Below are 27,402 nucleotides of genomic sequence, written 5' to 3'. Positions count from 1 at the left end.
GCTCGCGCTATCTGTCAAAGCGGAGCACGCTTGTCGAACGTTTCTTTGGCAACCCCACTCCAAGGAAGCCATTTCCGCTCTTGCTGGCGTCTCCTTGGAGACGGAGACGCTAGTTCCTGACGGAGCGTGTTTACAATTATCAAGCATTTTGACGACGGCACTAGAGGAGTTACTCCGCTCCTTCTGGCGTCTTTGAAAAGACTAAGACGCCAGTTCTTACAGCCTCTTCTTTCGTTTTGGCTTTGGATTCACGTGAGTACTGTGTTGCTCTCTATACATCGTGCGCTTCCCTTCTACTATGTTACAGTGATGCGCACACCTGTCACTCACTTTAACGTGATTTTAGGATCAAATCACAAATATTTTTGCAATTTTCCCAGTACACGTGCATCTCGGGATACACACACCTCTCTTTATCGCTTCGGTATATCTCGTCTGACACTTTTCTGCTCCAATCAACATAACAACTTCATATCCTGTTACGCAATTTTGTTTTCATGATGCAGCAATCCATTTCTCCACCTCCTCCTTTTGTTCCAAATCCAGCTTCTACCGATGCTGATTGGGAGCAATGGAAGGAGGCATTTGAAGCATATTTGGATGCCCTTGAGGGAGAAACTTTCACTCATAAAAGAAAATTTGCTATTTTGAGACATTGTTTGGGGAATGAAGGGAGGAAAATTTCAAAGTATATTCCGAAGATAACGGTTGTAACTGCTGTGGGCGAGGGTGATAGCATGGAGGATGAGTATGAAACAGCAATTAGACTTTAGACTCAAGATTCAAAAGAAGCAGAAATTTTACCTTGGAGAGACATCAATTCTACAAAAGGGTTTAAATTGATGGTGAATCCGCATCTAGCTATGTTGGCGCTTTGAGACTATTAGCGGTTTCGTGTGAATATAAGGAATTTGAAGAAGAAATGATCAAAGACCAACTTGTAGAAAAAAACAATAATAAGAAAGTACAAGAAGCCCTTTTATCAACACCGAATTTAACCTTACAAAAAGCATTGGAGATTGCTACCAGAATCGAAAGCACAGCGTTTTTCATGGAACAAATGTCTATTTCCGAAAAGAAACCCCATTCTCCAAGGTCTGATGTATTTGCAGTTAAGGCAAGACTTAAAAAAGGAAATAAGCGATTTTCACCCCAATCTGCAGTCAGAAAATCAGACATGAAATTTACTAAGTCATTAGAATGTTACTGATGTGGTAGTACTGCACATTTGGGGAACGCTAAGTATTGTCTGGCTATTGACAAAATTTGTGCCAAATGTTATAAAAAGGGTCATTTTGCAAGAGTATGTAAAGCAGGTAGATCTGACAAGTCGGGTAAAAATGAGTCCAACAAAGTAAACAATGTCCACAACAATAATTCTTCTTCCTCTAGCAGTAATGAGGAGGAAGTGTTCGTAGTGAATAATTATATTGTAAACAACTGCACAAGAAGACCCTTCTGTTCGGTGGAGATAAACGGAATTCAGGTTCAGATGATGGCTGACTCTGGATCTCCCTTTACTCTCTTGAGTGATTCTGTATGGAATGAATTGATTAGTGGTCATGGGTTCACTTTAAACCGTTCTCACATTCAGCCAATTGGCTATGGTGGGAAATCCATTGATATTATCAGTGAGTTCCAGGCAGATCTCAAGTTTAAAGATAACACAACTTCTGCCACCATATACGTAGCTAAAGATAAGGCTTGCCTTTTGGGGTGGTTTGATCAAGGTAGGTTAAAATTGGTTTTGGACACGAATAACCCTGAACAGGTTATAACGAGGAGTGAATTTGTGCTTGTGTCTTCTATAACTTGTGAGGAGTGGGAATCACGCTATCCTGAAATCTTTAATAATAAGGTAGGATTATTCAAGGGGTTTTCGCACAAAATTAGGATCAATGAAAATGCCCAACCAAGGGTGCACAAGGTACGGAAAGTTCCTATCACCTTGAGGGAGGATTTAAAAAAAGAGTTGGACAACCTATGTGCACAAGACATAATGGAACCTATTGAGTCCTCAGATTGGGTAGCCCCTGTCGTTTTAGCTCGCAAGGCCAATGGAATGTTGAGAATGTGTGTGGACTTACGTGATCTTAATGATCAAATTTGGGTGGATCAATATCCCTTACCTAACATTTCAGAAATGTTATCTTCTGTTAAAGGGGGGAAAATGTTTTCCCTGTTAGACATGACTTCTGTTTATCACCAAATCAATCTTCATCCCAGTTCCAGACATTATACCGCCTTCATCACTCGTTTCGGGTTATTCCAATTCAAACGCATGCCTTTTGGGTTAGCTGCGGCTTCCGCTGTCTTTCAAAGGACAGTGGAAAGCATGTTCAAAGGCATAAGTGGTGTGATGGCGTTCCAGGATGATATTCTGGTTTATGGAAAGGATTCTTGTGAGCATAATGAAAGATTGAGTAAGGTGCTAGATGTATTGAAACTGAAGGGTGTGACTCTCAGCTCGAGTAAATGTCGTTTTGGAGTATCCACGGTGAATTACTTGGGATTTGAGTTGTCAGCGGATGGCATCAAACCCAAGGTAAGCCTGGTGAAAGCTATTCAGGATTTCGTTTGTCCTGAAAACAAAGACCAATTGAGATCCTTCATGGGTTTAGTAGAATTCTATGCTAGATTTGTACCCAACTGTTCAGAAAAATCGTATTATCTGAGCAAGCTACTTAAAAAGAACGTTACATTTTTGTGGGATGCTGACTGTGACCGGGAACTTGGAAATATTAAGCAAGAAATTTCCCGAGCTATTCCTTTGAAACCTTTTGACACCAGAGATTATACAATCATTATGACTGATGCTAGTCAAAAAGGTTTAGGAGCTGTTTTGTTGCAAAAAAGGGATGGTAGGGAGGAAGTTGTTGCGTTTGCTTCAAGAAGTTTGAAAGGAGCCGAAGCTACGTATTCTGTGATCGAACGTGAGGCTTTGGCATGCTGGTGGTTTATTAACCACTTCAAACAATTTGTGTGGGGACCAAGGTTTACAGTTAGAACTGATCAGAAGCCATTAGTTCAACTATTTATGGCTAAAGGTGCGGAGAAGGCCACTCCACGAATAGCTAAATGGCAGTACAAATTATATGAACACAACTTCAAGTTAGAGTATGTGCCTGGCAAGAAAAATATATTAGCTGACTGTTTGTCCAGATTGGTGAACGCTGACTTCAAGGCATTTCAAGTCCAAGGATGAGGATGATGAGATTGTTGTTTGTGTAGTGGATGAACAATTGGATGGGGCATCAAGTGAACCGGAATGGAGGGAGGCTTGTGATGGGGATCTAGACATCAAGTCAATAGTGCATGGCGTCATTATGGGGTGGTCGCAGTGGTCTCCAGATGGTGATCTTAAGGATAAGTATAAATATGTTTTTAACAAGTTATCTGTTATCAATGGTTTATTATATAGGTCTAATTTGTTAGTTGTGCCTAAGAGTATGAGGAAAAGGGTTTCGAGCCTTGCGCATGAAGGTCACATAGGAATGCATGCCATGAAAAGGAGAGTCAGAGAAGGATTCTGGTGGCCTGGAGTGGATAAATGTGTTGAACACTTTGTAAGGGATTGTGTCTATTGTGTGGTCAGCGACAAGTCTCAAATCACAGCTCCTAGTCCCATTGAAGCGATTAGTGTTCCTGAAAAACCCTGGAGCAAGTTAGCAATTGACATAATTGGACCTTTGAATTTATCAAATAGATTCCAAGAATACGGTTTAGTTCTGATAGATTTTTATAGTAGATGGCCAGAAGTAAGATTTGTCAAAGTTCCTGACTCCAATAATGTGATCCGATGGTTAGAAGGGATTTTTGCAAGGGAAGGAATTCCTGATGAAATTTTAACTGACAATAGTCCTCAATTCACCTCGGGACAGTTTTCAAAATGTATGAATTTCTTGGGAATCAAACATTCTAAGTCTTCCTTGTACCATCCTAGGAGTAATGGTTTAGTTGAGAGGTTTAACAGAGTTCTCAAAGACAACATTCAATTGTCTAAAGCTAGTGGTTTGCACTGTAAAAATGAATTGGATAAATTGTTGTGGGCCGTGCGCACCACCAACAATTCTGATACACAAGTGTCTCCTTTTGTTTTATTACGGGGACGTGTTCCTTCCTCAAAGTTAACAAGACAATGGATGGGTTGCTTTTGTGTGCATTGGTATAAAGTTGATGGTGTGATGGAGAAACGTCATGTAGCGCAGCAAAAGTATATGCAGAGTTCTCATGGAACTCACCTCCGCAAGTTTGATTGGAAGGTAGGTGATATAGTAATGGTGAAGTGTCCGAGATCGACTGGTCTGTCCAAATTCTCCAGTGGTAAAATTATAGTCTAAATAGGTGACAGTGCTGTTAAGCTTGATGATGGCAAGTGGTGGAATAAAGATAAGATATCCCTTACTAAGTCAGCTGCAGCGGAGAGTGTCTATGGAGGTGATGGTGGTGAGCGTATTGAACGTCTGACAGTTCAGTCTCCCATTGCAACAAAATCTGTCAATCATTCTAAGAGAACTGTCAAACCACCTAAGAAATTTGATGATTACATTATGCCTTCTGGTTGTGGTTCTTGGAAGGCCACCAGTTCATCTGTACTTCCCCTCAGACGTTCGTCCAGAACTGCTAAACCTCCTAGGAAATTTGATGATTAATCTTTACAGTGTTCTTGTTAGAATTTATCAACATAAATGCATTGATGTATAATTGTTTTGTTAAATGTTGTGTATTTATGAACTACTCCTGAAATTATTTTGTTTTATTTTGTTTATTGTAATTGTTGTAAGGGAAGAGATGTGTTGGGTATGAGTTCATCGCGTCATTGTGGTTCCTCGTGCTATGGAACCGACGCGCGGAGAACTCGGGAATGTGGCATGGGTAAATAGATTGTGTGCAAGCAGGCAGCTGGAGCCTGTGATCGGTGGAAGGAGGTCGGGAGTAAGGAGCTGTAAGGATTATTGTATTGTAATAAAAAGTATCCTGTTTACCGGAACCGTGTGGACCAGAGATCCTTTCAGGGTTGACGCTCTTCTGCCATGCCAATGGGTGCAGGGCTGATCCATCTATATGGCTCATACATATATTGCCATTCATCTGGTGACCATTTGAGAGGAGCTTGAACAACCTCAGCCCTTGCGGTTCACATTCTTTACCCTGAAGCAGAGCACTTAAGTCTACTGCCTGTGATGGGCTTGTTTCGCATGTGTTTGGTTAGATATATTTGCACTTTAGTGCTTGCGGTGTGTCCGTACTTTTGTTATTTAAGAGAAGATTCCTTCCCCATTGTTGATGCTGTGACTGTTCCATAAAGCCAGTAGGTCAGCTCAGTCCATTCACTGGCCGTCGGCCTTGCGTCCATTGGGACCCACCTTAGAACAGATCTCAGTGTGAATTAGCCCTCGTCCTGGGGATACATAAAATTAGTGCTGTTAAGGTGGGTAAAAAGAATGGTCCTCAGACACATAGTCCAAGCTTTATGAGTAGTCGTTCTCATTATGTGCTGCCTGTTTGGTGCTACTGAGTGATTTTCTGGAGTACGAAGCAGCGTTCCCCTAGGTCAATAAATGCAACAATTTTGGTTAGCACCATTGATACACACACAAAGTAGACAAATGGACAGTGAAAACATTTAAGCAATTTGTCGCTGTAACTCCCCACTTCCCTGTTAGTCTCGATGCACATAGTTCATGGATGAATTATGTAAATAATAATGCATATTGTTTTTCTATGCACAGGATGCACAAATCACCCCTGCAGAGAAAACGAGGCACTTTGTCCAAGGGGCTTTGAAGTCACCTGTGTCAAGTCACATGAAGATGGCTGCTGCCCGACCTTTAACTGCAGTAAGTACTAGTCCTCCCACAGGCAATACCTATGTCAGGTTCTGTATTCAAGAGCGGGAGATTCCACAATCAGACCATACAAGCTCACCTCTAGCACTGAGCAACTGAGCAAGGTGTAAAAATGTTTTTAATAAGTGAACTCACTAATAAAATATAAGGAGTAAAAAGGAAACTTCCCTGAACACACGGTTTCTTGTTACTCCCGAGATGGACAGCCAGACAAGCTAATCAAGCATTCTGAAAAATGCACACTACTTTTCGTGGTCTACATAAACACAAGGGTGTATAAAGAATAGTCTTGACTTGATAAACATCTCATTAATATAGCAAACACATAGTTACCATATCTGTTCACACATGAAGCAATCTTGATCACATACAAAGTTGTCCCAATATTACAAATCCATATGGCGTTTGAGAAAGATTTGATCATCAGTACTGACATACATAAGGCGCCGTTACTTGTGTGATTAAAATATAAAGAGGCGGTCAATACCTTTAATCTGGAGAGCGGTCACTCAGTTTTGATATAATCAGTTTAATCAGAAACCAAAATGTTATTTGATTAAAGAGTTGAAAGGAACTATCCTGGAACCTGTGGGCAATTAACTATATATTTATGAAAAATGTACATGTGTGTATGTGTCCGAGTGTATATGCCTATGTAGGAATTTGTATTTTTGAATGAGGGGGATGAAGACCCTTCTCAAGCTGCAGTCCACAATCTTTGCCACGGAGAACCTTAAAAGTCACTGAACTCTGGCAGCTTGACACAGAATCAGTCAGGCTGAGCTTAGAAGAAATGTGTTAAGTATTTATGCAGCACTCAAACAGATATAAAGTGAAAATACAACACAAAAAACACCAATTTAGAAACATAGATAAAATATTAATATATAAAGGGAATCCAAAGCAGCAAAAATCCAATTGGTAGAACTGGAGCTATGCTCTTTCAAAGTTTTTAGTGAAAACTTGTGCCTAAAAGATCAAAGCATGGATTTCTAGCCATGCGAGCCTAGGACACAGTAAAAACTTATGGCTGATTCTGATGGAACCAGGTTCGGATACATGGAGTGGATCGGGATCTGTTTTGGATTACTTTCAGACTTAGAAGGCATTTCAAGAAAAAATGTCTTAGAAAGTAAAGTTCAGCGGGGAAAGGTAGCTGAGCAGCGACGGAGAAGGCATCATCATTGGGGAGCTGCTGGACAGAGCTGTTGTGAAGAGTTCTACATTTGAATTTAATTAGGGGTGGGCAGAGCTCGTGGATTTTTACTCGGCAGAAGTTACATATAAACTACTAGGTAGAGTGAACAGCCCAGAAGAATCAGAGCAAACAGCACCATGTGGTACACAAGTGTGCGCTTACATTCAAATCTACTCAAGCAGCAGCAAGTCTACCCAGAAAGGTCCCCTCTGACCATGACCGCATGCGACCACCCACGTTAGAAAATCAAGCTGGGGGATGCCAAATCTTGCTCGCATCCCTGGAGCCTTGCAAGAAACAAATGTGTCACACAGGATTTGATTGAATTTGGCCAGAACTCCACGTTACAAGGGTAATGTAGAGTCGCCGAAATCGTCCAGTTTGCAGAATGAAAACTTCCGCTCACCCCTAGACTTGCTCACTTTTTCGGAAGTTGAAAACCTCCAGCAGGACAAATCTGAATGCTACAGCCAATAAGGGCTCCACGAGGCCGGGATACCCTTCTGAAGTGGAACTGCTAGACAGGATTTGCTGTTGTGGAGAAGAATGCAGCAGGAGCTGGCATAAAGTCAAGCCGACCAGCAATTCACCTTGGGTGTATCATTGAGCAGGTTGGTCTTGGTCTCTTGTCAGTTCTCAGGCCACATTTTGGTGGAACTTTTAGAGGTCCCAAGTTAATGTTTTAGGCTGTCTTTTCACCTTTAACACCACTTCTAAGGATTCAGGACTAGGGGCGGTACCACTTTGGGGGTAGGGTACACTGCAGGCAGTGTCCAGGTGCAAGGTTCAACTTGTTGAAGCTTCTTCTGTCCCTGTTTCTCAGAACAGGAAGACAGCCAACTAGCCATTGAAGTCACTCTGGTAGTCGTAGAATCAAGTAGCAAGGCAAACCTCAAACAACAGGGCAGTCCTTCGAGAATACAAAGCTTGCTTCAAGCAGCAGGGCAGTCCTCTTTTAGTAGCAAGGCAGTCCTCTGGAGTAAAAATCAGGACTAAAGCAGTCCTTTGAAGTACACTGCACTCATTCTGGGGGTCCTACAGAGGTCTAAGAGTGAACTGAAGAGTTGGTGTAAGGGTCCAATATTTTTCCTGATGCCAACCTTTGAAGTGGGAGAAGTTTCTAGACTCCCCTCCCCACATCTGATTCTGGAATGTCCTTCCTACACTGTCCAGGCTCCAAGGGGTCTAAGGTGAGAAAGGATTAGTGTCAAGTTGTTTGTGAGTGTGATGAGGCAGCATCTTTGAAATGTAAGTGGAGCAGGGAACAGCTCTACCCATCCCATTCTGGTAGGATGGCCCATCTGTCCAACAGCTAGTTCCCCATTCTCTGACTGTCTGGAGGATGCATAAAGGCCAACTGCCACTCTGTTTGGCCTAGGATACAGGAACCAAATAGTTATGACAAGAAGATGCTAAATTTCTAAAGTGGCATTTTCAGAATTGTGACTGAACATCCACGGTTACCATTAAAACGGTATTAAACTACAATGCTTTTTAGACCAAACATGGCATTTATATCTGTTCACAAGCAAAAATGTATATGTATTAAATGTACTATAGTGTCCCAATGCTATCCTATAGGATAAGGATGCCTTACAATAGTGAAAAACTAATTTAGAAGTTTTCAACTGAAACTTAGAAGTACATGTCCAATATATTTAATACCCTGAGCTCTTCCCTTTGAGCTGTTTAGGGCCCATAAAAGAGGTGACTGAAATTTATTAGAAAGAAAGGTTTTGCCTGGCAAAATGTTTATTTTCTAGGACCAATTTGCAGTTCAGTTTAAAACTGTACACAGGCTGCAATAGAAGGCTTGGGACATGTTTTAAAAGACTACTTGAGTGAGTGGCACAACAAATGCTGCAGACCTACTATTAGAATTTCATTTATAGGCCCTGCGTTCTTGTCGTGCCTTATACAAGGGACGCACAAGTAAATTAAATGTACCTGTCAGGTGTTAGCCAATTGTACTATGATTTTAGGGGGAGAGAACAAGCACTGGATTGCAGTGATAAATTGCACGGAATCCAGAAAGCCATCAAAAAACAAGTACAGCAAACAGGAGGGATGAAGGCAGTTTGGGGTTTACCTGCAGAGAGGGCCAAGCCCACCAACCCATAAGTAAACAAAAAAACATTGTTAAAAGTAAGTTATAGTTATCTTTGCTTATAAGGTTATAATTTGTTTAGAAAGTTTAGAGAAATTCACAGAGAAACATTTTGTCACAATGGGGGGCCAGGTCATGGTTATCTTTTTTAGTTGGAAAACAATTGAAACTCATCATTTATGGTTATCAACTCTAGTGTGACTCACCCTCAAAATGGACTACAGTTTGTCAACATGAAGCAGCCTCATTAACCATGTCCTGTCAGAACCCAATACTTTTAAGTTGGAATGTTCCCGGATATTTTGCAAGTAGGTCTCTAAAGACAGAACAGATAATAGGGGGAAAGAGCCAGTCCTGTCTTGTTCTTGCCCAAAGTGGATCCAGTCCAACACATTTCCATTTAGTCTGAACTTTGCTCTGGGAGCAAAGAAAGAAGAAAGGCAATTGAAAACCTCAAATTACTTCCAAATCCACATCTCTTAAGTTTAGCCATTATCATCCCCCAACCGATCCTCGAGAATACCACTTCCACTTTTAAAAACAGGAGTATCACCTCTATGCCCTGTTTGTGTTCTTATGTCAATTGAGTGAAAAGTTGTTTAGTGTTCTTATAGGTGGTGCAGTTTAAAATGAAGCCAGCTTGATCTGTGTGGATCAGATAGGGTAGTAAGGCCTCCAACCAGATGTTCAGGAAATCATTTTAAGCCAGTGTTTAAGGATGAAATAAGTACATATGATGTAGAGAGTGTAGGGCCCTTTCAATGCTTCCCTATCCATGAAATGGAATCTTCTATTGTGGGTGTGATTCCCTGGCCCGATCAAGTGTATTAAAGGTTTCTGTCAGTGTGCTTAATAGCAGGTGGTGACTGTTTTGCAGAAGGTGGTGATAAAGTTGTCAGGCTGCAGTGCTTTAGTTGGTTGCAGATTTGTAATGGCTCTTGCGATCCCTTCCTTTGTCATAGATGCTTCAAACTAGTCTCTATCTAGCTTAGATGTGGGAAGTTGCATCTAAATAATGGTCTAATTCGTATGTATCCGGTATTCTATCTCATAACTTTTGATAGAATGAGTGGAATGTTGTTAGCTTCTCTTTTTCATATATTTGCGGTATGGCCTTTTCATTATCTATCTGTATGATATAGCTCTGAGCGAGACATGCCCAGAGTTCCCGTGTGTGGTTGCCTTATTCCTTTCCTCATGATATTGAAATCATCTATTTGCTAATGCAAAGTTCCCACTATAAATTTTCAAGGCCTTTAGTTAACCCCTAACTGCTGTTGGTTTGGTTGGCATACAAATATCTGCCTCCATGCACCTCAGTTTCCTATAATGCTTACTCTGTAGAGGTATTATTTAAACCTCTCATGCAGCTCAAAGTCTCATTGTTGTTTGAATTGTGTGGGGGAGCCTAGGTTGAGTGAACCCTCATCTTGCTTGTGGTCTTGTATCTTGCTGGTGGTTGCATTAAGGTTGACTGTGGTGCCTGTAAGGTACTTCAGATTTGGTGGATATGTAACCTCGCACCCTCTCACTCCTCTGTCCAACTCATAGAACTAAAGTCAGCTTATGCTTTGATTCATGTTTCTCTCAATTTAATCTTTGCAAAATATGCCTGCACTGGATCGTACATTGTAGTATGTCTACCTGTTTTTAGGATATATATGATGTATGATGTATCTGCCGTGCCCCCCGCCACCTAGCCCCACCCCCACTTATCTCATTATGTCTTGTCTGGGGACATATTCTCATTTCTTATGGCTAGGTTGTCGCTGTCCGTCAGTTGGGGTATCTTACAGTAGATCTTTGTTGGTGCTACAAGACCCTTTCCCAGCATTTAATGATCTCCTCAGGCAATGGCTTATTTCCATTCTTGCCTCTTTCCTCATCAAATGTGTGTTGTGCTCATGGGACATAGATTTTCTCAATTTGTCCTACTGGGTCAATTTGAAGCATATTTCGTTCATGCTTCTTTTATGGAGGATATTACCTGTTACCCCCTACCACTCGAATGTAAGCCACAAGAGATGGGCCCATCTGAATATGTGGTCCCAGGAGTGTAAAATAACTGTTTCTGGTTGAAATGTAGTATACAAAATACTCCCCTCAATTCCATAATTTTGCCTTACCCATTAATAAGTGGTGGATGTGCTCCAAGACATCTGGAGCTAACTTTCATTTGGACTTACTGGGATGCCTTGATATGCTCTGTCTCTGCAGTTTAATGCAGGGTCTTGCCGTTCCAGTAGAGTTTCAATATAGTTGCTAATATCTCTTGGCTCAACTTCTCTTGAGATACCTCATATGTGAATTGTGTTCTTTCTGGAGCAGTTCTCCAATTCCTCACATTTGCTCTGGAGGAATTATGTGCTGTTTTCAAGTAGTAATATTATTCATGGTTGAATGGTTTTGTAATGTTCCACTTGTTCATCTGTGTTGGTTTCTAGGGTGTTGAACCTATCACTTAGGTCTAGAACCGTGTTTTGGATTTCCTTGAGGTCTGAAAATAGTTCTGTTTTTACGCTTTGATGTTGTTTTTGATTTCTTGAGAAGCTAATGGTAGAAACTTGCTAGAGACCCCCCACTCTTTACCTCCTATGCCATCTGTTTCAGTCTCTGTTTTCGTTAGTGGACATTGCTGTAGCATTCCTGGCTCTGCCCTTGCCATTGTAGCTGACAGTTTCACAAAGGACCCAGGAGCCTGGTACATTGCCCCTTCTTTTGTGTAGTTGTGGATAGTGTGTGACTTAACCCAGGCACTGGGTGTAGGTGGCCACTATCTTGCCTGCACCCTCTCCAGTTCCTTAGGTCACTTTTCTGGAGTTTGGACTTCCTCCTAGATGTTCCTGTATGGAGACAGGTGGCCGCCCAGTCAGAGTTGGCCGCCTCGTTTTTAGAGTTTCAGGTGCGCCCCCTCGAGAAAGGGTGATTGAAGAGATTTCTCTCTTGTAGGTGTGCAACTGACTCTTTAGATTTGGGTGCGTTGATAGGCGGACTGCCTACGTGAGGCCACTTTCTCTCCCCCTGCAGTGTAAGCATTCCACTGGTTATTTCTTTCAGGGTTCTGCAGGCGCAAGAGTGAAGACTAAAGGGAATGATATTTGGGACCTGCTTCTGTCACCTGAAAACTGTGTTGTAATTAGTAGTCTAGTTCCGACCTGGGTGGAGTAGCAAGACTGAAGTATATTTTATGCTTACTGTCTTCAACTGATTTTTTAAGATCACTGTGTTTCTCTGCCCTGCATGGCCGTACTTGGTAATGGCTGTTGGTCCAAACCCACCTGGGAATGCCATCACTCATTGTAAGACACTGTTGCTATGTCCACTCATGTTCTCCAGATGTTTTACATTTCCAGCCTCAGGCTCCTGCACAGCACTAAGATAGGGACTGGGTTGGTTTATTCAGTTTCCATACCTTGTGCTGCTACCTTGGGCCTATCTTGGTCCACTTTCTGATGCGGTGTCACTTCTTTTCCTTTTAAGGCTCATTTCTGCTGCTCTTGTTATCATATGTCTTCCAAAGGCTCTTCCACCAGGGACCTAACCCCATGTTCCTGTGTGTCGAGGATTGAGGACCACTCTCCTTACCCTGCACTCATCTCTCAACATTCCCATTCTGGGCTTGGGGTTCTGTTTCACACATTGTGGCTGACTTTGCCCCAGATTCCTGTTGCTGCTCCTCACCTTTCAGCTCTCTGATGTGGGACCTCATGTCTGCTTGCTGTTTCACTATCTTGGTAATCTTGCAGGGCCCAGTTCCTCTCTTTCCTGGGACACTGTATTCATGGAGGTCCAACCTCTCTGTCAGCTGCCCTCTGTTACCTTGTTCGGTTGAAATTTAGAAGGGCCCGTCATCTTGTAGTGGGCCTCAGACAGCCCCACAAATCCCCTCTGCAGTGACTGTTTATTCCAGAAAGCCCTAGAATGTATTTTCCTGAGATTTGTGGTGGCAGTTTATCAAATTCATTCCTGAATGGCTATGTTTGAGGGTGAATAAGTGTTGTGAGGTACTCTAAGACTCGTGCTGGTCACCCATGTTTTAGCTTTGGTTTTCAGTTAATGTTTTATTCATAATTTTTCACATTTTATTCATTTCAGTAAGGCTGCTTTTCAGCAATGGCTTTTACACATTTTAGCAGTTTGCATTCATTCTAGAAAAGCAAAGAACAAGCTGGTTGTTTAGTTAGCCTTTGCATAACATATATTTAGTACTTTTTGTCCAAGGTTATGGAACGTGGTACATAATATGCTAGTTTATGTTACTCATTCAGAAGACAGCCTCTACCACCTAGACACAACATTGAATTGGAACTACATTTTCAATGTAGTTTTGTTTATTATTTAAACAGTGCACTGACCCAAGGGGTTTGAGGGGAATTCCAGCCACCATGATCCTGGGACACATGCTGTGTGACATGTAGCTTGGCTGGCGCTGATCTGTCAGCTTCCTGAAAGGATTGTCATCCATACCAGAGGCTGATTCCTGACACTCCTTTCAGATATGGGGCTGGGGTTAATAGCCTAGATCGGGCCAGGCAGAGGGTTACAACCACTATGCTCTCAGAATAGACTTAGGGTTATGTAGGAACCTGTAGAAAGTCTAGAACTACAGACATCATGACCTGGTTATTCATCTTCACCATGTTCACAATGCTGATTACCTTGCTTTATTTCATCTGGCTAATTATTGCAGATAACTGTTTATATGCTAGATTGTGATCGTTTTAATAAATGTATTGAACATTTATCTTGCATCTTTTTGTCTTGCCTTGGTATGCATGAGTGATAATATGAAAGTAATAAAGTCTGTTTCCTCAACTTCTCTAGGAGATCCAGTGTTATGTTCAGGTTGCCATAATCACCTTTTACCCCTGTGGGCTTGGAGGTTTGGGTGAGGCACTTTGAGCTAGCCAAGAGGTAGGCCGAGAGTTGGTAACTGTGTGGATAGTCTCAGTCTCCCACACTTTACTGTCCTGTCGTCCCAAACACACAGTCCCATTAACAAAGTAGGACCAGCATAACAGTAGGTTGGATAATTCCAAGGCTGAGCGAAGACCAGGAATTAGGCAGTGACTATCTTTGACAACTTGGCCATGCACCTCCAATCCCCTTGTTGATTTAGTTCAATTATATAAATCTGAAGAACAAAGCTTAAATATCATGGGCTGTGTTACATCTTTTGTGGAAGGGTCCTGACCTTTTTCCATTCAAGACTCTATATGTTGCTTATTCCTAATTTTGCATCAATGATGATTTTGTTTAGTAAGAAATACATTGATCAGCTCATCTTAGTTTGGTGTACAAGAAAGGGGAATTCTTTATTGGTATCATAGTTTTCCTGTGCATGTATTCAGGTAAAATTGTACAGCATAGATTTGGCTTATAGAAAATCATTTACAGTGTGGCTAGGGACCACTAGCCTGCCAAGTTAGTGGTCTGTCACAGTGAGAGTTGCACCACCTGCAGGAGTGGCAGATGTACTGAAGGAACAGATAAATGTGAGCTGCTGCCTTGTTGGTTTCATGCGCTTAATAGTAAATGTTTTGTTCCACAAACAGGAGTTTGTTTCCGTAAAACAGATTTTTCCTTGTGTGTGACAGCAATTTTTAGTTTTACCAGTCTGGGTAACTAGAGTGGGATAACTAGAGTGGTATAACTACTACTTTGGCCCAGCATTCTGGTGATGGATGGACCACTTGGGAATGGTCGCTGATAATGGAGCCAGCTGATGCCACCCTGCAGGTATCCTGACTTTTTAAATGAGGTCGTGAACCACAAGATGGTAGGCATACAATACTGCCAAATTCTAAATAAGGTTCATTGTCCAGGATGGACTTGATGTATTCCACTATGTTTATAGTGTTAAAGTTCATCATCTACCTAGCTAATGACATACGCCACCTGCAGTACCCACCCAGTCCCATTTTAGGAGATAAAATAAGAAGGAATTAGGGATTAGGATTTAGAAGTAAACATGCTTTGATTTACAATAAAAAAGATAAATCATTTTAACAACAGCGTTAAAGCCTATTCATCATAACACTTACTAAGGTGATATATCTAAAGGACTGTACAAAATGTATAGCTATTCTGTCTACAATGTTAGTTATTTTACAATGTCAACAATCACTGCATTGTCCATGTCTTCCCATGTCTACAGAATGAACCATTGAGGGGGGAAGTTCAAATGGAAGTGCAACAACCAGTCAAAGTCATAGCCAAATGGGAATCTGTGCCAAGATCAAATTCAGTCAAAGTCATACCCAAATGTGTATATGTAACAAGATAATTGGGATCCAAGTTCATGACAGTGATGGTCAACCTAAATGACATAGGACTGAAAACATTAATTAAAGGACAAAGAATATACTTAGCACCTCTCAGTGTCGGGTTTGCATCACAAAAGTGAGGCTGGTTCTTACACACACCTAGTGGACCAGCTCGGGGGAGAATTTGACTCCACTGCCCTCTAGGGTGTCCTGCAAAACAACCAGGAGGCCATGAGGCCTGTGGAGAGCACAGCAGACGATAAGGCTGGCACAGGGAGCCAGTGAAACAGACTCCCTGCAAAGTGCATCCTTTTAGGAGCCAGATGACAATCCTGGAAATGCTCAAGATAGCTTGTGCTTGTCACCAGGAGTAAAAGCAGCTCAGGATGGGTAAAATTGCCCCATTATGGCCTGAGTTATCTATATTTAAAGATTTTTTTTATCCTGACCTTTGACCGCTTTTCCAGCAATAGAGCCTGTGAGGCTCCACTGTATCTTTGACTATACCCCAGGGAGGGCTAGTGCCCAGGAATCCATGCAGCATGATTGATAATTCATGACCCTGAGAGGGTGTGTACATGGGTGCTCTCTCCCAAGAGGTCTGGGGGACCATGGACTCCCATCCCTGGGCTCCTGACAAGGGATGAAGGGGTAGCACTGTTATGCACCCTAGATCACAGAAAAAGGAGCCCGGCCCCCCAACACAATATGAGACGGAGGAAGCGTAGCTGCAGCACATCATTGGCAGTGCCCTCACCTCCAATACCCACTGCTCCCTTCAATGGCATGGGCCTGACTCCTGGGCCACATGCCTATGTCTAAGGGGGACAGTGCAGCCTCCACAAGATGCAACACCCTGTCCGCATTGGACCGGGCAAGGAAAGGAAGACCACCAGCTCCCGTTCCGGTGAGGACTGTGGCAGATTGTTAGGGGAGTTGGCTCCCTGTGCGGCCCAAATGAAATGAAGGACAGGGATGGCTGGGTAGGACCGGGCACCCCTCTTTTAAAGAGGAAAATATGCGCGGGCTCCTTAACACAGCAGGAGACCCACTGCTAAAATATTAATTTCTCCTTAAGAGTGCCTCTCATCTTACCTCAAGAAAGGCTTATTTGCATGTTTTTCATCCTTTTGTGGTGCCCCATGGACTACAGGGGCACCCCCACTATGTTTAACAAAGTGCTTAAGAGCTGTAGAAGTCAAAGCAGACATCATTAAAAGGTTTACAAAAGTCACCCTACATTTAGTGGACGAAGGAAATTATGACCCCCCCCCATACTCCCTGGATTTGAGCCATTATTATAAAGCTTTCCAAAGTTAGAACTTTTGTTCGTCTGTCTGACAGTGGAGCACTCTCTAGGGATTAATTTTGTGGCTGCATTTTATTTGGTGTTAAGGTATTTAAATAAGACCTTTATTAATGTTATGATGGTTTTAAATGCTTCATTAACCATATAGGGCTAATATTGGCTTTTGATGAACATTGACATGGGTTATTAATATTAATGATTACATGGTTATTGATTATGATGATATAATGATTATTTGTGATTTGGTTTTTAGCCTTTTAATGAGGAAACCTCTTAAATAAAGTAATATGTTTGCCTGATATGATGCTGTGATGACCACCTGACAAAGCTGCAGGCCTGCTGTATTTAAAAATTATACTCTCCTATGCTGTGATATTCTTTCTAGCATAGGTGGGGGGGGGGGTACTCTGATTTTGCGGGCCATGACCGAACAGTGGTCAAATGTGATTGAAGAATGTTACCTAAGGTATTTTCAATCTGCCTATGTATTTCAATATAAGGTATGTGTTGGAATTTTCCCTTTTGCAGGGTCATACCCAGACTTTTTGCCTCCTTCCTCCTATTTTTTCTGACCTGTTTCTGTTGGCTTTTGAACTCTGAGCACTTTACCACTGCTAACCAGTGCTTAAGTGCAAATGCTCTCTGTGTAAATCATATGGTCGAGTGGTTTATCCATGATTGTCATCTTTGATTTACTAGTGAGTCCCTAGTAAAGTGCACTAGAGGTACCTAGGGCCTGTAAACCAAATGCTACTAGTGGGCCAACAGCACTAGTTGTGCTACCCACATAAGTAGCTCTGTAATCATATCTCAGACCTGCCACTGAAGTGTCTGTGTGTGCAGTATTTAACTGTAAATTAGACTTGGCAATTGCAAAGTGTACCCACTTGCCAGGCCTAAACCTTCCCTTTTCTTACATTTAAGACACCAATAAGGTAGGCCCTGGGTAGCCCCAAGGGCAGGGTGCAGTGTATGGTTAAGGTAGAACATATAGTAATGTGTTTTATATGTCCAGACAGTGAAATACTGCTAAATTCATTTTTCACTGTTGCAAGGCCTGTACCTCTCATAGGTTAACATGGGGGCCAACTTTAAATATGATTAAAGTGGAGATTCCCTTTGGGAGCGGATAGATATGAGGAGTTTGGGGTCTCGGAGCTCACAATTTAAAAATACATCGTTTAGTAAAGTTGATTTTAAGATTGTGTGTTTGAAAATGCCACTTTTAGAAAATGAGCATTTTCTTGCTTAAACCATTTCTGTGACTCTGTCTGTTTGTGGAATACCTGTCTGGGTCAGTTTGACAGTTGGGCTGGTTGCACCTTTTACTAGACAGTGACACAAAGGGAGTTGGGGTGTAGTCTGCATTTCCTGATGAGCCATCTGTGCTAGGAGGGAGTGGAGGAGTGGTCACTCACACCTGAAAGGGCTGCGCCTGCCCCCACACAATGCAGTCTCTGACCCCCTGGTGTGTGTCTGGGGCCTGGCCTGGGCAAGGCAGGATTTCACATTCAAGAGAGAGTTTGCATTGAAATATGCCTTCTTCAAAGAAGAAATTGGTTATAAGAAGGGCACCCAAAACCACAGACTTTAGAACACATCTGGAAACCAAGAGGAACCTCTGCCTGGAGAAGAGCTGGAGAAGAAGAATTGCACGGAATCCAGAAAGCCATCAAAAAACAAGTACAGCAAACAGGAGGGATGAAGGCAGTTTGGGGTTTACCTGCAGAGAGGGCCAAGCCCACCAACCCATAAGTAAACAAAAAAACATTGTTAAAAGTAAGTTATAGTTATCTTTGCTTATAAGGTTATAATTTGTTTAGAAAGTTTAGAGAAATTCACAGAGAAACATTTTGTCACAATGGGGGGCCAGGTCATGGTTATCTTTTTTAGTTGGAAAACAATTGAAACTCATCATTTATGGTTATCAACTCTAGTGTGACTCACCCTCAAAATGGACTACAGTTTGTCAACATGAAGCAGCCTCATTAACCATGTCCTGTCAGAACCCAATACTTTTAAGTTGGAATGTTCCCGGATATTTTGCAAGTAGGTCTCTAAAGACAGAACAGATAATAGGGGGAAAGAGCCAGTCCTGTCTTGTTCTTGCCCAAAGTGGATCCAGTCCAACACATTTCCATTTAGTCTGAACTTTGCTCTGGGAGCAAAGAAAGAAGAAAGGCAATTGAAAACCTCAAATTACTTCCAAATCCACATCTCTTAAGTTTAGCCATTATCATCCCCCAACCGATCCTCGAGAATACCACTTCCACTTTTAAAAACAGGAGTATCACCTCTATGCCCTGTTTGTGTTCTTATGTCAATTGAGTGAAAAGTTGTTTAGTGTTCTTATAGGTGGTGCAGTTTAAAATGAAGCCAGCTTGATCTGTGTGGATCAGATAGGGTAGTAAGGCCTCCAACCAGATGTTCAGGAAATCATTTTAAGCCAGTGTTTAAGGATGAAATAAGTACATATGATGTAGAGAGTGTAGGGCCCTTTCAATGCTTCCCTATCCATGAAATGGAATCTTCTATTGTGGGTGTGATTCCCTGGCCCGATCAAGTGTATTAAAGGTTTCTGTCAGTGTGCTTAATAGCAGGTGGTGACTGTTTCGCAGAAGGTGGTGATAAAGTTGTCAGGCTGCAGTGCTTTAGTTGGTTGCAGATTTGTAATGGCTCTTGCGATCCCTTCCTTTGTCATAGATGCTTCAAACTAGTCTCTATCTAGCTTAGATGTGGGAAGTTGCATCTAAATAATGGTCTAATTCGTATGTATCCGGTATTCTATCTCATAACTTTTGATAGAATGAGTGGAATGTTGTTAGCTTCTCTTTTTCATATATTTGCGGTATGGCCTTTTCATTATCTATCTGTATGATATAGCTCTGAGCGAGACATGCCCAGAGTTCCCGTGTGTGGTTGCCTTATTCCTTTCCTCATGATATTGAAATCATCTATTTGCTAATGCAAAGTTCCCACTATAAATTTTCAAGGCCTTTAGTTAACCCCTAACTGCTGTTGGTTTGGTTGGCATACAAATATCTGCCTCCATGCACCTCAGTTTCCTATAATGCTTACTCTGTAGAGGTATTATTTAAACCTCTCATGCAGCTCAAAGTCTCATTGTTGTTTGAATTGTGTGGGGGAGCCTAGGTTGAGTGAACCCTCATCTTGCTTGTGGTCTTGTATCTTGCTGGTGGTTGCATTAAGGTTGACTGTGGTGCCTGTAAGGTACTTCAGATTTGGTGGATATGTAACCTCGCACCCTCTCACTCCTCTGTCCAACTCATAGAACTAAAGTCAGCTTATGCTTTGATTCATGTTTCTCTCAATTTCATCTTTGCAAAATATGCCTGCACTGGATCGTACATTGTAGTATGTCTACCTGTTTTTAGGATATATATGATGTATGATGTATCTGCCGTGCCCCCGCCACCTAGCCCCACCCCCACTTATCTCATTATGTCTTGTCTGGGGACATATTCTCATTTCTTATGGCTAGGTTGTCGCTGTCCGTCAGTTGGGGTATCTTACAGTAGATCTTTGTTGGTGCTACAAGACCCTTTCCCAGCATTTAATGATCTCCTCAGGCATTGGCTTATTTCCATTCTTGCCTCTTTCCTCATCAAATGTGTGTTGTGCTCATGGGACATAGATTTTCTCAATTTGTCCTACTGGGTCAATTTGAAGCATATTTCGTTCATGCTTCTTTTATGGAGGATATTACCTGTTACCCCCTACCACTCGAATGTAAGCCACAAGAGATGGGCCCATCTGAATATGTGGTCCCAGGAGTGTAAAATAACTGTTACTGGTTGAAATGTAGTATACAAAATACTCCCCTCAATTCCATAATTTTGCCTTACCCATTAATAAGTGGTGGATGTGCTCCAAGACATCTGGAGCTAACTTTCATTTGGACTTACTGGGATGCCTTGATATGCTCTGTCTCTGCAGTTTAATGCAGGGTCTTGCCGTTCCAGTAGAGTTTCAATATAGTTGCTAATATCTCTTGGCTCAACTTCTCTTGAGATACCTCATATGTGAATTGTGTTCTTTCTGGAGCAGTTCTCCAATTCCTCACATTTGCTCTGGAGGAATTATGTGCTGTTTTCAAGTAGTAATATTATTCATGGTTGAATGGTTTTGTAATGTTCCACTTGTTCATCTGTGTTGGTTTCTAGGGTGTTGAACCTATCAATTAGGTCTAGAACCGTGTTTTGGATTTCCTTGAGGTCTGAAAATAGTTCTGTTTTTACGCTTTGATGTTGTTTTTGATTTCTTGAGAAGCTAATGGTAGAAACTTGCTAGAGACCCCCACTCTTTACCTCCTATGCCATCTGTTTCAGTCTCTGTTTTCGTTAGTGGACATTGCTGTAGCATTCCTGGCTCTGCCCTTGCCATTGTAGCTGACAGTTTCACAAAGGACCCAGGAGCCTGGTACATTGCCCCTTCTTTTGTGTAGTTGTGGATAGTGTGTGACTTAACCCAGGCACTGGGTGTAGGTTGCCACTATCTTGCCTGCACCCTCTCCAGTTCCTTAGGTCACTTTTCTGGAGTTTGGACTTCCTCCTAGATGTTCCTGTATGGAGACAGGTGGCCGCCCAGTCAGAGTTGGCCGCCTCGTTTTTAGAGTTTCAGGTGCGCCCCCTCGAGAAAGGGTGATTGAAGAGATTTCTCTCTTGTAGGTGTGCAACTGACTCTTTAGATTTGGGTGCGTTGATAGGCCGACTGCCTACGTGAGGCCACTTTCTCTCCCCCTGCAGTGTAAGCATTCCACTGGTTATTTCTTTCAGGGTTCTGCAGGCGCAAGAGTGAAGACTAAAGGGAATGATATTTGGGACCTGCTTCTGTCACCTGAAAACTGTGTTGTAATTAGTAGTCTAGTTCCGACCTGGGTGGAGTAGCAAGACTGAAGTATATTTTATGCTTACTGTCTTCAACTGATTTTTTAAGATCACTGTGTTTCTCTGCCCTGCATGGCCGTACTTGGTAATGGCTGTTGGTCCAAACCCACCTGGGAATGCCATCACTCATTGTAAGACACTGTTGCTATGTCCACTCATGTTCTCCAGATGTTTTACATTTCCAGCCTCAGGCTCCTGCACAGCACTAAGATAGGGACTGGGTTGGTTTATTCAGTTTCCATACCTTGTGCTGCTACCTTGGGCCTATCTTGGTCCACTTTCTGATGCGGTGTCACTTCTTTTCCTTTTAAGGCTCATTTCTGCTGCTCTTGTTATCATATGTCTTCCAAAGGCTCTTCCACCAGGGACCTAACCCCATGTTCCTGTGTGTTGAGGATTGAGGACCACTCTCCTTACCCTGCACTCATCTCTCAACATTCCCATTCTGGGCTTGGGGTTCTGTTTCACACATTGTGGCTGACTTTGCCCCAGATTCCTGTTGCTGCTCCTCACCTTTCAGCTCTCTGATGTGGGACCTCATGTCTGCTTGCTGTTTCACTATCTTGGTAATCTTGCAGGGCCCAGTTCCTCTCTTTCCTGGGACACTGTATTCATGGAGGTCCAACCTCTCTGTCAGCTGCCCTCTGTTACCTTGTTCGGTTGAAATTTAGAAGGGCCCGTCATCTTGTAGTGGGCCTCAGACAGCCCCACAAATCCCCTCTGCAGTGACTGTTTATTCCAGAAAGCCCTAGAATGTATTTTCCTGAGATTTGTGGTGGCAGTTTATCAAATTCATTCCTGAATGGCTATGTTTGAGGGTGAATAAGTGTTGTGAGGTACTCTAAGACTCGTGCTGGTCACCCATGTTTTAGCTTTGGTTTTCAGTTAATGTTTTATTCATAATTTTTCACATTTTATTCATTTCAGTAAGGCTGCTTTTCAGCAATGGCTTTTACACATTTTAGCAGTTTGCATTCATTCTAGAAAAGCAAAGAACAAGCTGGTTGTTTAGTTAGCCTTTGCATAACATATATTTAGTACTTTTTGTCCAAGGTTATGGAACGTGGTACATAATATGCTAGTTTATGTTACTCATTCAGAAGACAGCCTCTACCACCTAGACACAACATTGAATTGGAACTACATTTTCAATGTAGTTTTGTTTATTATTTAAACAGTGCACTGACCCAAGGGGTTTGAGGGGAATTCCAGCCACCATGATCCTGGGACACATGCTGTGTGACATGTAGCTTGGCTGGCGCTGATCTGTCAGCTTCCTGAAAGGATTGTCATCCATACCAGAGGCTGATTCCTGACACTCCTTTCAGATATGGGGCTGGGGTTAATAGCCTAGATCGGGCCAGGCAGAGGGTTACAACCACTATGCTCTCAGAATAGACTTAGGGTTATGTAGGAACCTGTAGAAAGTCTAGAACTACAGACATCATGACCTGGTTATTCATCTTCACCATGTTCACAATGCTGATTACCTTGCTTTATTTCATCTGGCTAATTATTGCAGATAACTGTTTATATGCTAGATTGTGATCGTTTTAATAAATGTATTGAACATTTATCTTGCATCTTTTTGTCTTGCCTTGGTATGCATGAGTGATAATATGAAAGTAATAAAGTCTGTTTCCTCAACTTCTCTAGGAGACCCAGTGTTATGTTCAGGTTGCCATAATCACCTTTTACCCCTGTGGGCTTGGAGGTTTGGGTGAGGCACTTTGAGCTAGCCAAGAGGTAGGCCGAGAGTTGGTAACTGTGTGGATAGTCTCAGTCTCCCACACTTTACTGTCCTGTCGTCCCAAACACACAGTCCCATTAACAAAGTAGGACCAGCATAACAGTAGGTTGGATAATTCCAAGGCTGAGCGAAGACCAGGAATTAGGCAGTGACTATCTTTGACAACTTGGCCATGCACCTCCAATCCCCTTGTTGATTTAGTTCAATTACATAAATCTGAAAAACAAAGCTTAAATATCATGGGCTGTGTTACATCTTTTGTGGAAGGGTCCTGACCTTTTTCCATTCAAGACTCTATATGTTGCTTATTCCTAATTTTGCATCAATGATGATTTTGTTTAGTAAGAAATACATTGATCAGCTCATCTTAGTTTGGTGTACAAGAAAGGGGAATTCTTTATTGGTATCATAGTTTTCCTGTGCATGTATTCAGGTAAAATTGTACAGCATAGATTTGGCTTATAGAAAATCATTTACAGTGTGGCTAGGGACCACTAGCCTGCCAAGTTAGTGGTCTGTCACAGTGAGAGTTGCACCACCTGCAGGAGTGGCAGATGTACTGAAGGAACAGATAAATGTGAGCTGCTGCCTTGTTGGTTTCATGCGCTTAATAGTAAATGTTTTGTTCCACAAACAGGAGTTTGTTTCCGTAAAACAGATTTTTCCTTGTGTGTGACAGCAATTTTTAGTTTTACCAGTCTGGGTAACTAGAGTGGGATAACTAGAGTGGTATAACTACTACTTTGGCCCAGCATTCTGGTGATGGATGGACCACTTGGGAATGGTCGCTGATAATGGAGCCAGCTGATGCCACCCTGCAGGTATCCTGACTTTTTAAATGAGGTCGTGAACCACAAGATGGTAGGCATACAATACTGCCAAATTCTAAATAAGGTTCATTGTCCAGGATGGACTTGATGTATTCCACTATGTTTATAGTGTTAAAGTTCATCATCTACCTAGCTAATGACATACGCCACCTGCAGTACCCACCCAGTCCCATTTTAGGAGATAAAATAAGAAGGAATTAGGGATTAGGATTTAGAAGTAAACATGCTTTGATTTACAATAAAAAAGATAAATCATTTTAACAACAGCGTTAAAGCCTATTCATCATAACACTTACTAAGGTGATATATCTAAAGGACTGTACAAAATGTATAGCTATTCTGTCTACAATGTTAGTTATTTTACAATGTCAACAATCACTGCATTGTCCATGTCTTCCCATGTCTACAGAATGAACCATTGAGGGGGGAAGTTCAAATGGAAGTGCAACAACCAGTCAAAGTCATAGCCAAATGGGAATCTGTGCCAAGATCAAATTCAGTCAAAGTCATACCCAAATGTGTATATGTAACAAGATAATTGGGATCCAAGTTCATGACAGTGATGGTCAACCTAAATGACATAGGACTGAAAACATTAATTAAAGGACAAAGAATATACTTAGCACCTCTCAGTGTCGGGTTTGCATCACAAAAGTGAGGCTGGTTCTTACACACACCTAGTGGACCAGCTCGGGGGAGAATTTGACTCCACTGCCCTCTAGGGTGTCCTGCAAAACAACCAGGAGGCCATGAGGCCTGTGGAGAGCACAGCAGACGATAAGGCTGGCACAGGGAGCCAGTGAAACAGACTCCCTGCAAAGTGCATCCTTTTAGGAGCCAGATGACAATCCTGGAAATGCTCAAGATAGCTTGTGCTTGTCACCAGGAGTAAAAGCAGCTCAGGATGGGTAAAATTGCCCCATTATGGCCTGAGTTATCTATTTTTAAAGATTTTTTTTATCCTGACCTTTGACCGCTTTTCCAGCAATAGAGCCTGTGAGGCTCCACTGTATCTTTGACTATACCCCAGGGAGGGCTAGTGCCCAGGAATCCATGCAGCATGATTGATAATTCATGACCCTGAGAGGGTGTGTACATGGGTGCTCTCTCCCAAGAGGTCTGGGGGACCATGGACTCCCATCCCTGGGCTCCTGACAAGGGATGAAGGGGTAGCACTGTTATGCACCCTAGATCACAGAAAAAGGAGCCCGGCCCCCCAACACAATATGAGACGGAGGAAGCGTAGCTGCAGCACACCATTGGCAGTGCCCTCACCTCCAATACCCACTGATCCCTTCAATGGCATGGGCCTGACTCCTGGGCCACATGCCTATGTCTAAGGGGGACAGTGCAGCCTCCACAAGATGCAACACCCTGTCCGCATTGGACCGGGCAAGGAAAGGAAGACCACCAGCTCCCGTTCCGGTGAGGACTGTGGCAGATTGTTAGGGGAGTTGGCTCCCTGTGCGGCCCAAATGAAATGAAGGACAGGGATGGCTGGGTAGGACCGGGCACCCCTCTTTTAAAGAGGAAAATATGCGCGGGCTCCTTAACACAGCAGGAGACCCACTGCTAAAATATTAATTTCTCCTTAAGAGTGCCTCTCATCTTACCTCAAGAAAGGCTTATTTGCATGTTTTTCATCCTTTTGTGGTGCCCCATGGACTACAGGGGCACCCCCACTATGTTTAACAAAGTGCTTAAGAGCTGTAGAAGTCAAAGCAGACATCATTAAAAGGTTTACAAAAGTCACCCTACATTTAGTGGACGAAGGAAATTATGACCCCCCCCCCATACTCCCTGGATTTGAGCCATTATTATAAAGCTTTCCAAAGTTAGAACTTTTGTTCGTCTGTCTGACAGTGGAGCACTCTCTAGGGATTAATTTTGTGGCTGCATTTTATTTGGTGTTAAGGTATTTAAATAAGACCTTTATTAATGTTATGATGGTTTTAAATGCTTCATTAACCATATAGGGCTAATATTGGCTTTTGATGAACATTGACATGGGTTATTAATATTAATGATTACATGGTTATTGATTATGATGATATAATGATTATTTGTGATTTGGTTTTTAGCCTTTTAATGAGGAAACCTCTTAAATAAAGTAATATGTTTGCCTGATATGATGCTGTGATGACCACCTGACAAAGCTGCAGGCCTGCTGTATTTAAAAATTATACTCTCCTATGCTGTGATATTCTTTCTAGCATAGGGGGGGGGGGGGGGGTACTCTGATTTTGCGGGCCATGACCGAACAGTGGTCAAATGTGATTGAAGAATGTTACCTAAGGTATTTTCAATCTGCCTATGTATTTCAATATAAGGTATGTGTTGGAATTTTCCCTTTTGCAGGGTCATACCCAGACTTTTTGCCTCCTTCCTCCTATTTTTTCTGACCTGTTTCTGTTGGCTTTTGAACTCTGAGCACTTTACCACTGCTAACCAGTGCTTAAGTGCAAATGCTCTCTGTGTAAATCATATGGTCGAGTGGTTTATCCATGATTGTCATCTTTGATTTACTAGTGAGTCCCTAGTAAAGTGCACTAGAGGTACCTAGGGCCTGTAAACCAAATGCTACTAGTGGGCCAACAGCACTAGTTGTGCTACCCACATAAGTAGCTCTGTAATCATATCTCAGACCTGCCACTGAAGTGTCTGTGTGTGCAGTATTTAACTGTAAATTAGACTTGGCAATTGCAAAGTGTACCCACTTGCCAGGCCTAAACCTTCCCTTTTCTTACATTTAAGACACCAATAAGGTAGGCCCTGGGTAGCCCTAAGGGCAGGGTGCAGTGTATGGTTAAGGTAGAACATATAGTAATGTGTTTTATATGTCCAGACAGTGAAATACTGCTAAATTCATTTTTCACTGTTGCAAGGCCTGTACCTCTCATAGGTTAACATGGGGGCCAACTTTAAATATGATTAAAGTGGAGATTCCCTTTGGGAGCGGATAGATATGAGGAGTTTGGGGTCTCGGAGCTCACAATTTAAAAATACATCGTTTAGTAAAGTTGATTTTAAGATTGTGTGTTTGAAAATGCCACTTTTAGAAAATGAGCATTTTCTTGCTTAAACCATTTCTGTGACTCTGTCTGTTTGTGGAATACCTGTCTGGGTCAGTTTGACAGTTGGGCTGGTTGCACCTTTTACTAGACAGTGACACAAAGGGAGTTGGGG

General features: G+C 42.3%; 1 protein-coding gene across 1 annotated transcript in view; it reads left to right on the top strand.

Moving 5' to 3' along the window:
• LOC138283523 (mucin-2-like) overlaps nt 1-27,402 on the top strand; it is a gene marked incomplete at its 5' end in the record, with an annotated part of 528,362 nt that overhangs the window by 350,119 nt on the left and 150,841 nt on the right. Inside the window, one exon of the mRNA XM_069221463.1 lies at nt 5,733-5,840. Coding sequence (XP_069077564.1) covers nt 5,733-5,840 — 108 coding nt within the window. The remainder of the gene's footprint in view (nt 1-5,732; nt 5,841-27,402) is intronic.

This window comes from Pleurodeles waltl, chromosome 3_1 (genome assembly GCF_031143425.1).
Source record: "Pleurodeles waltl isolate 20211129_DDA chromosome 3_1, aPleWal1.hap1.20221129, whole genome shotgun sequence".
Taxonomy (NCBI): domain Eukaryota; kingdom Metazoa; phylum Chordata; class Amphibia; order Caudata; family Salamandridae; genus Pleurodeles; species Pleurodeles waltl.
Note: the sequence above shows the minus strand (reverse complement) of the source record. Positions and strands in the feature narration are given on the sequence as shown.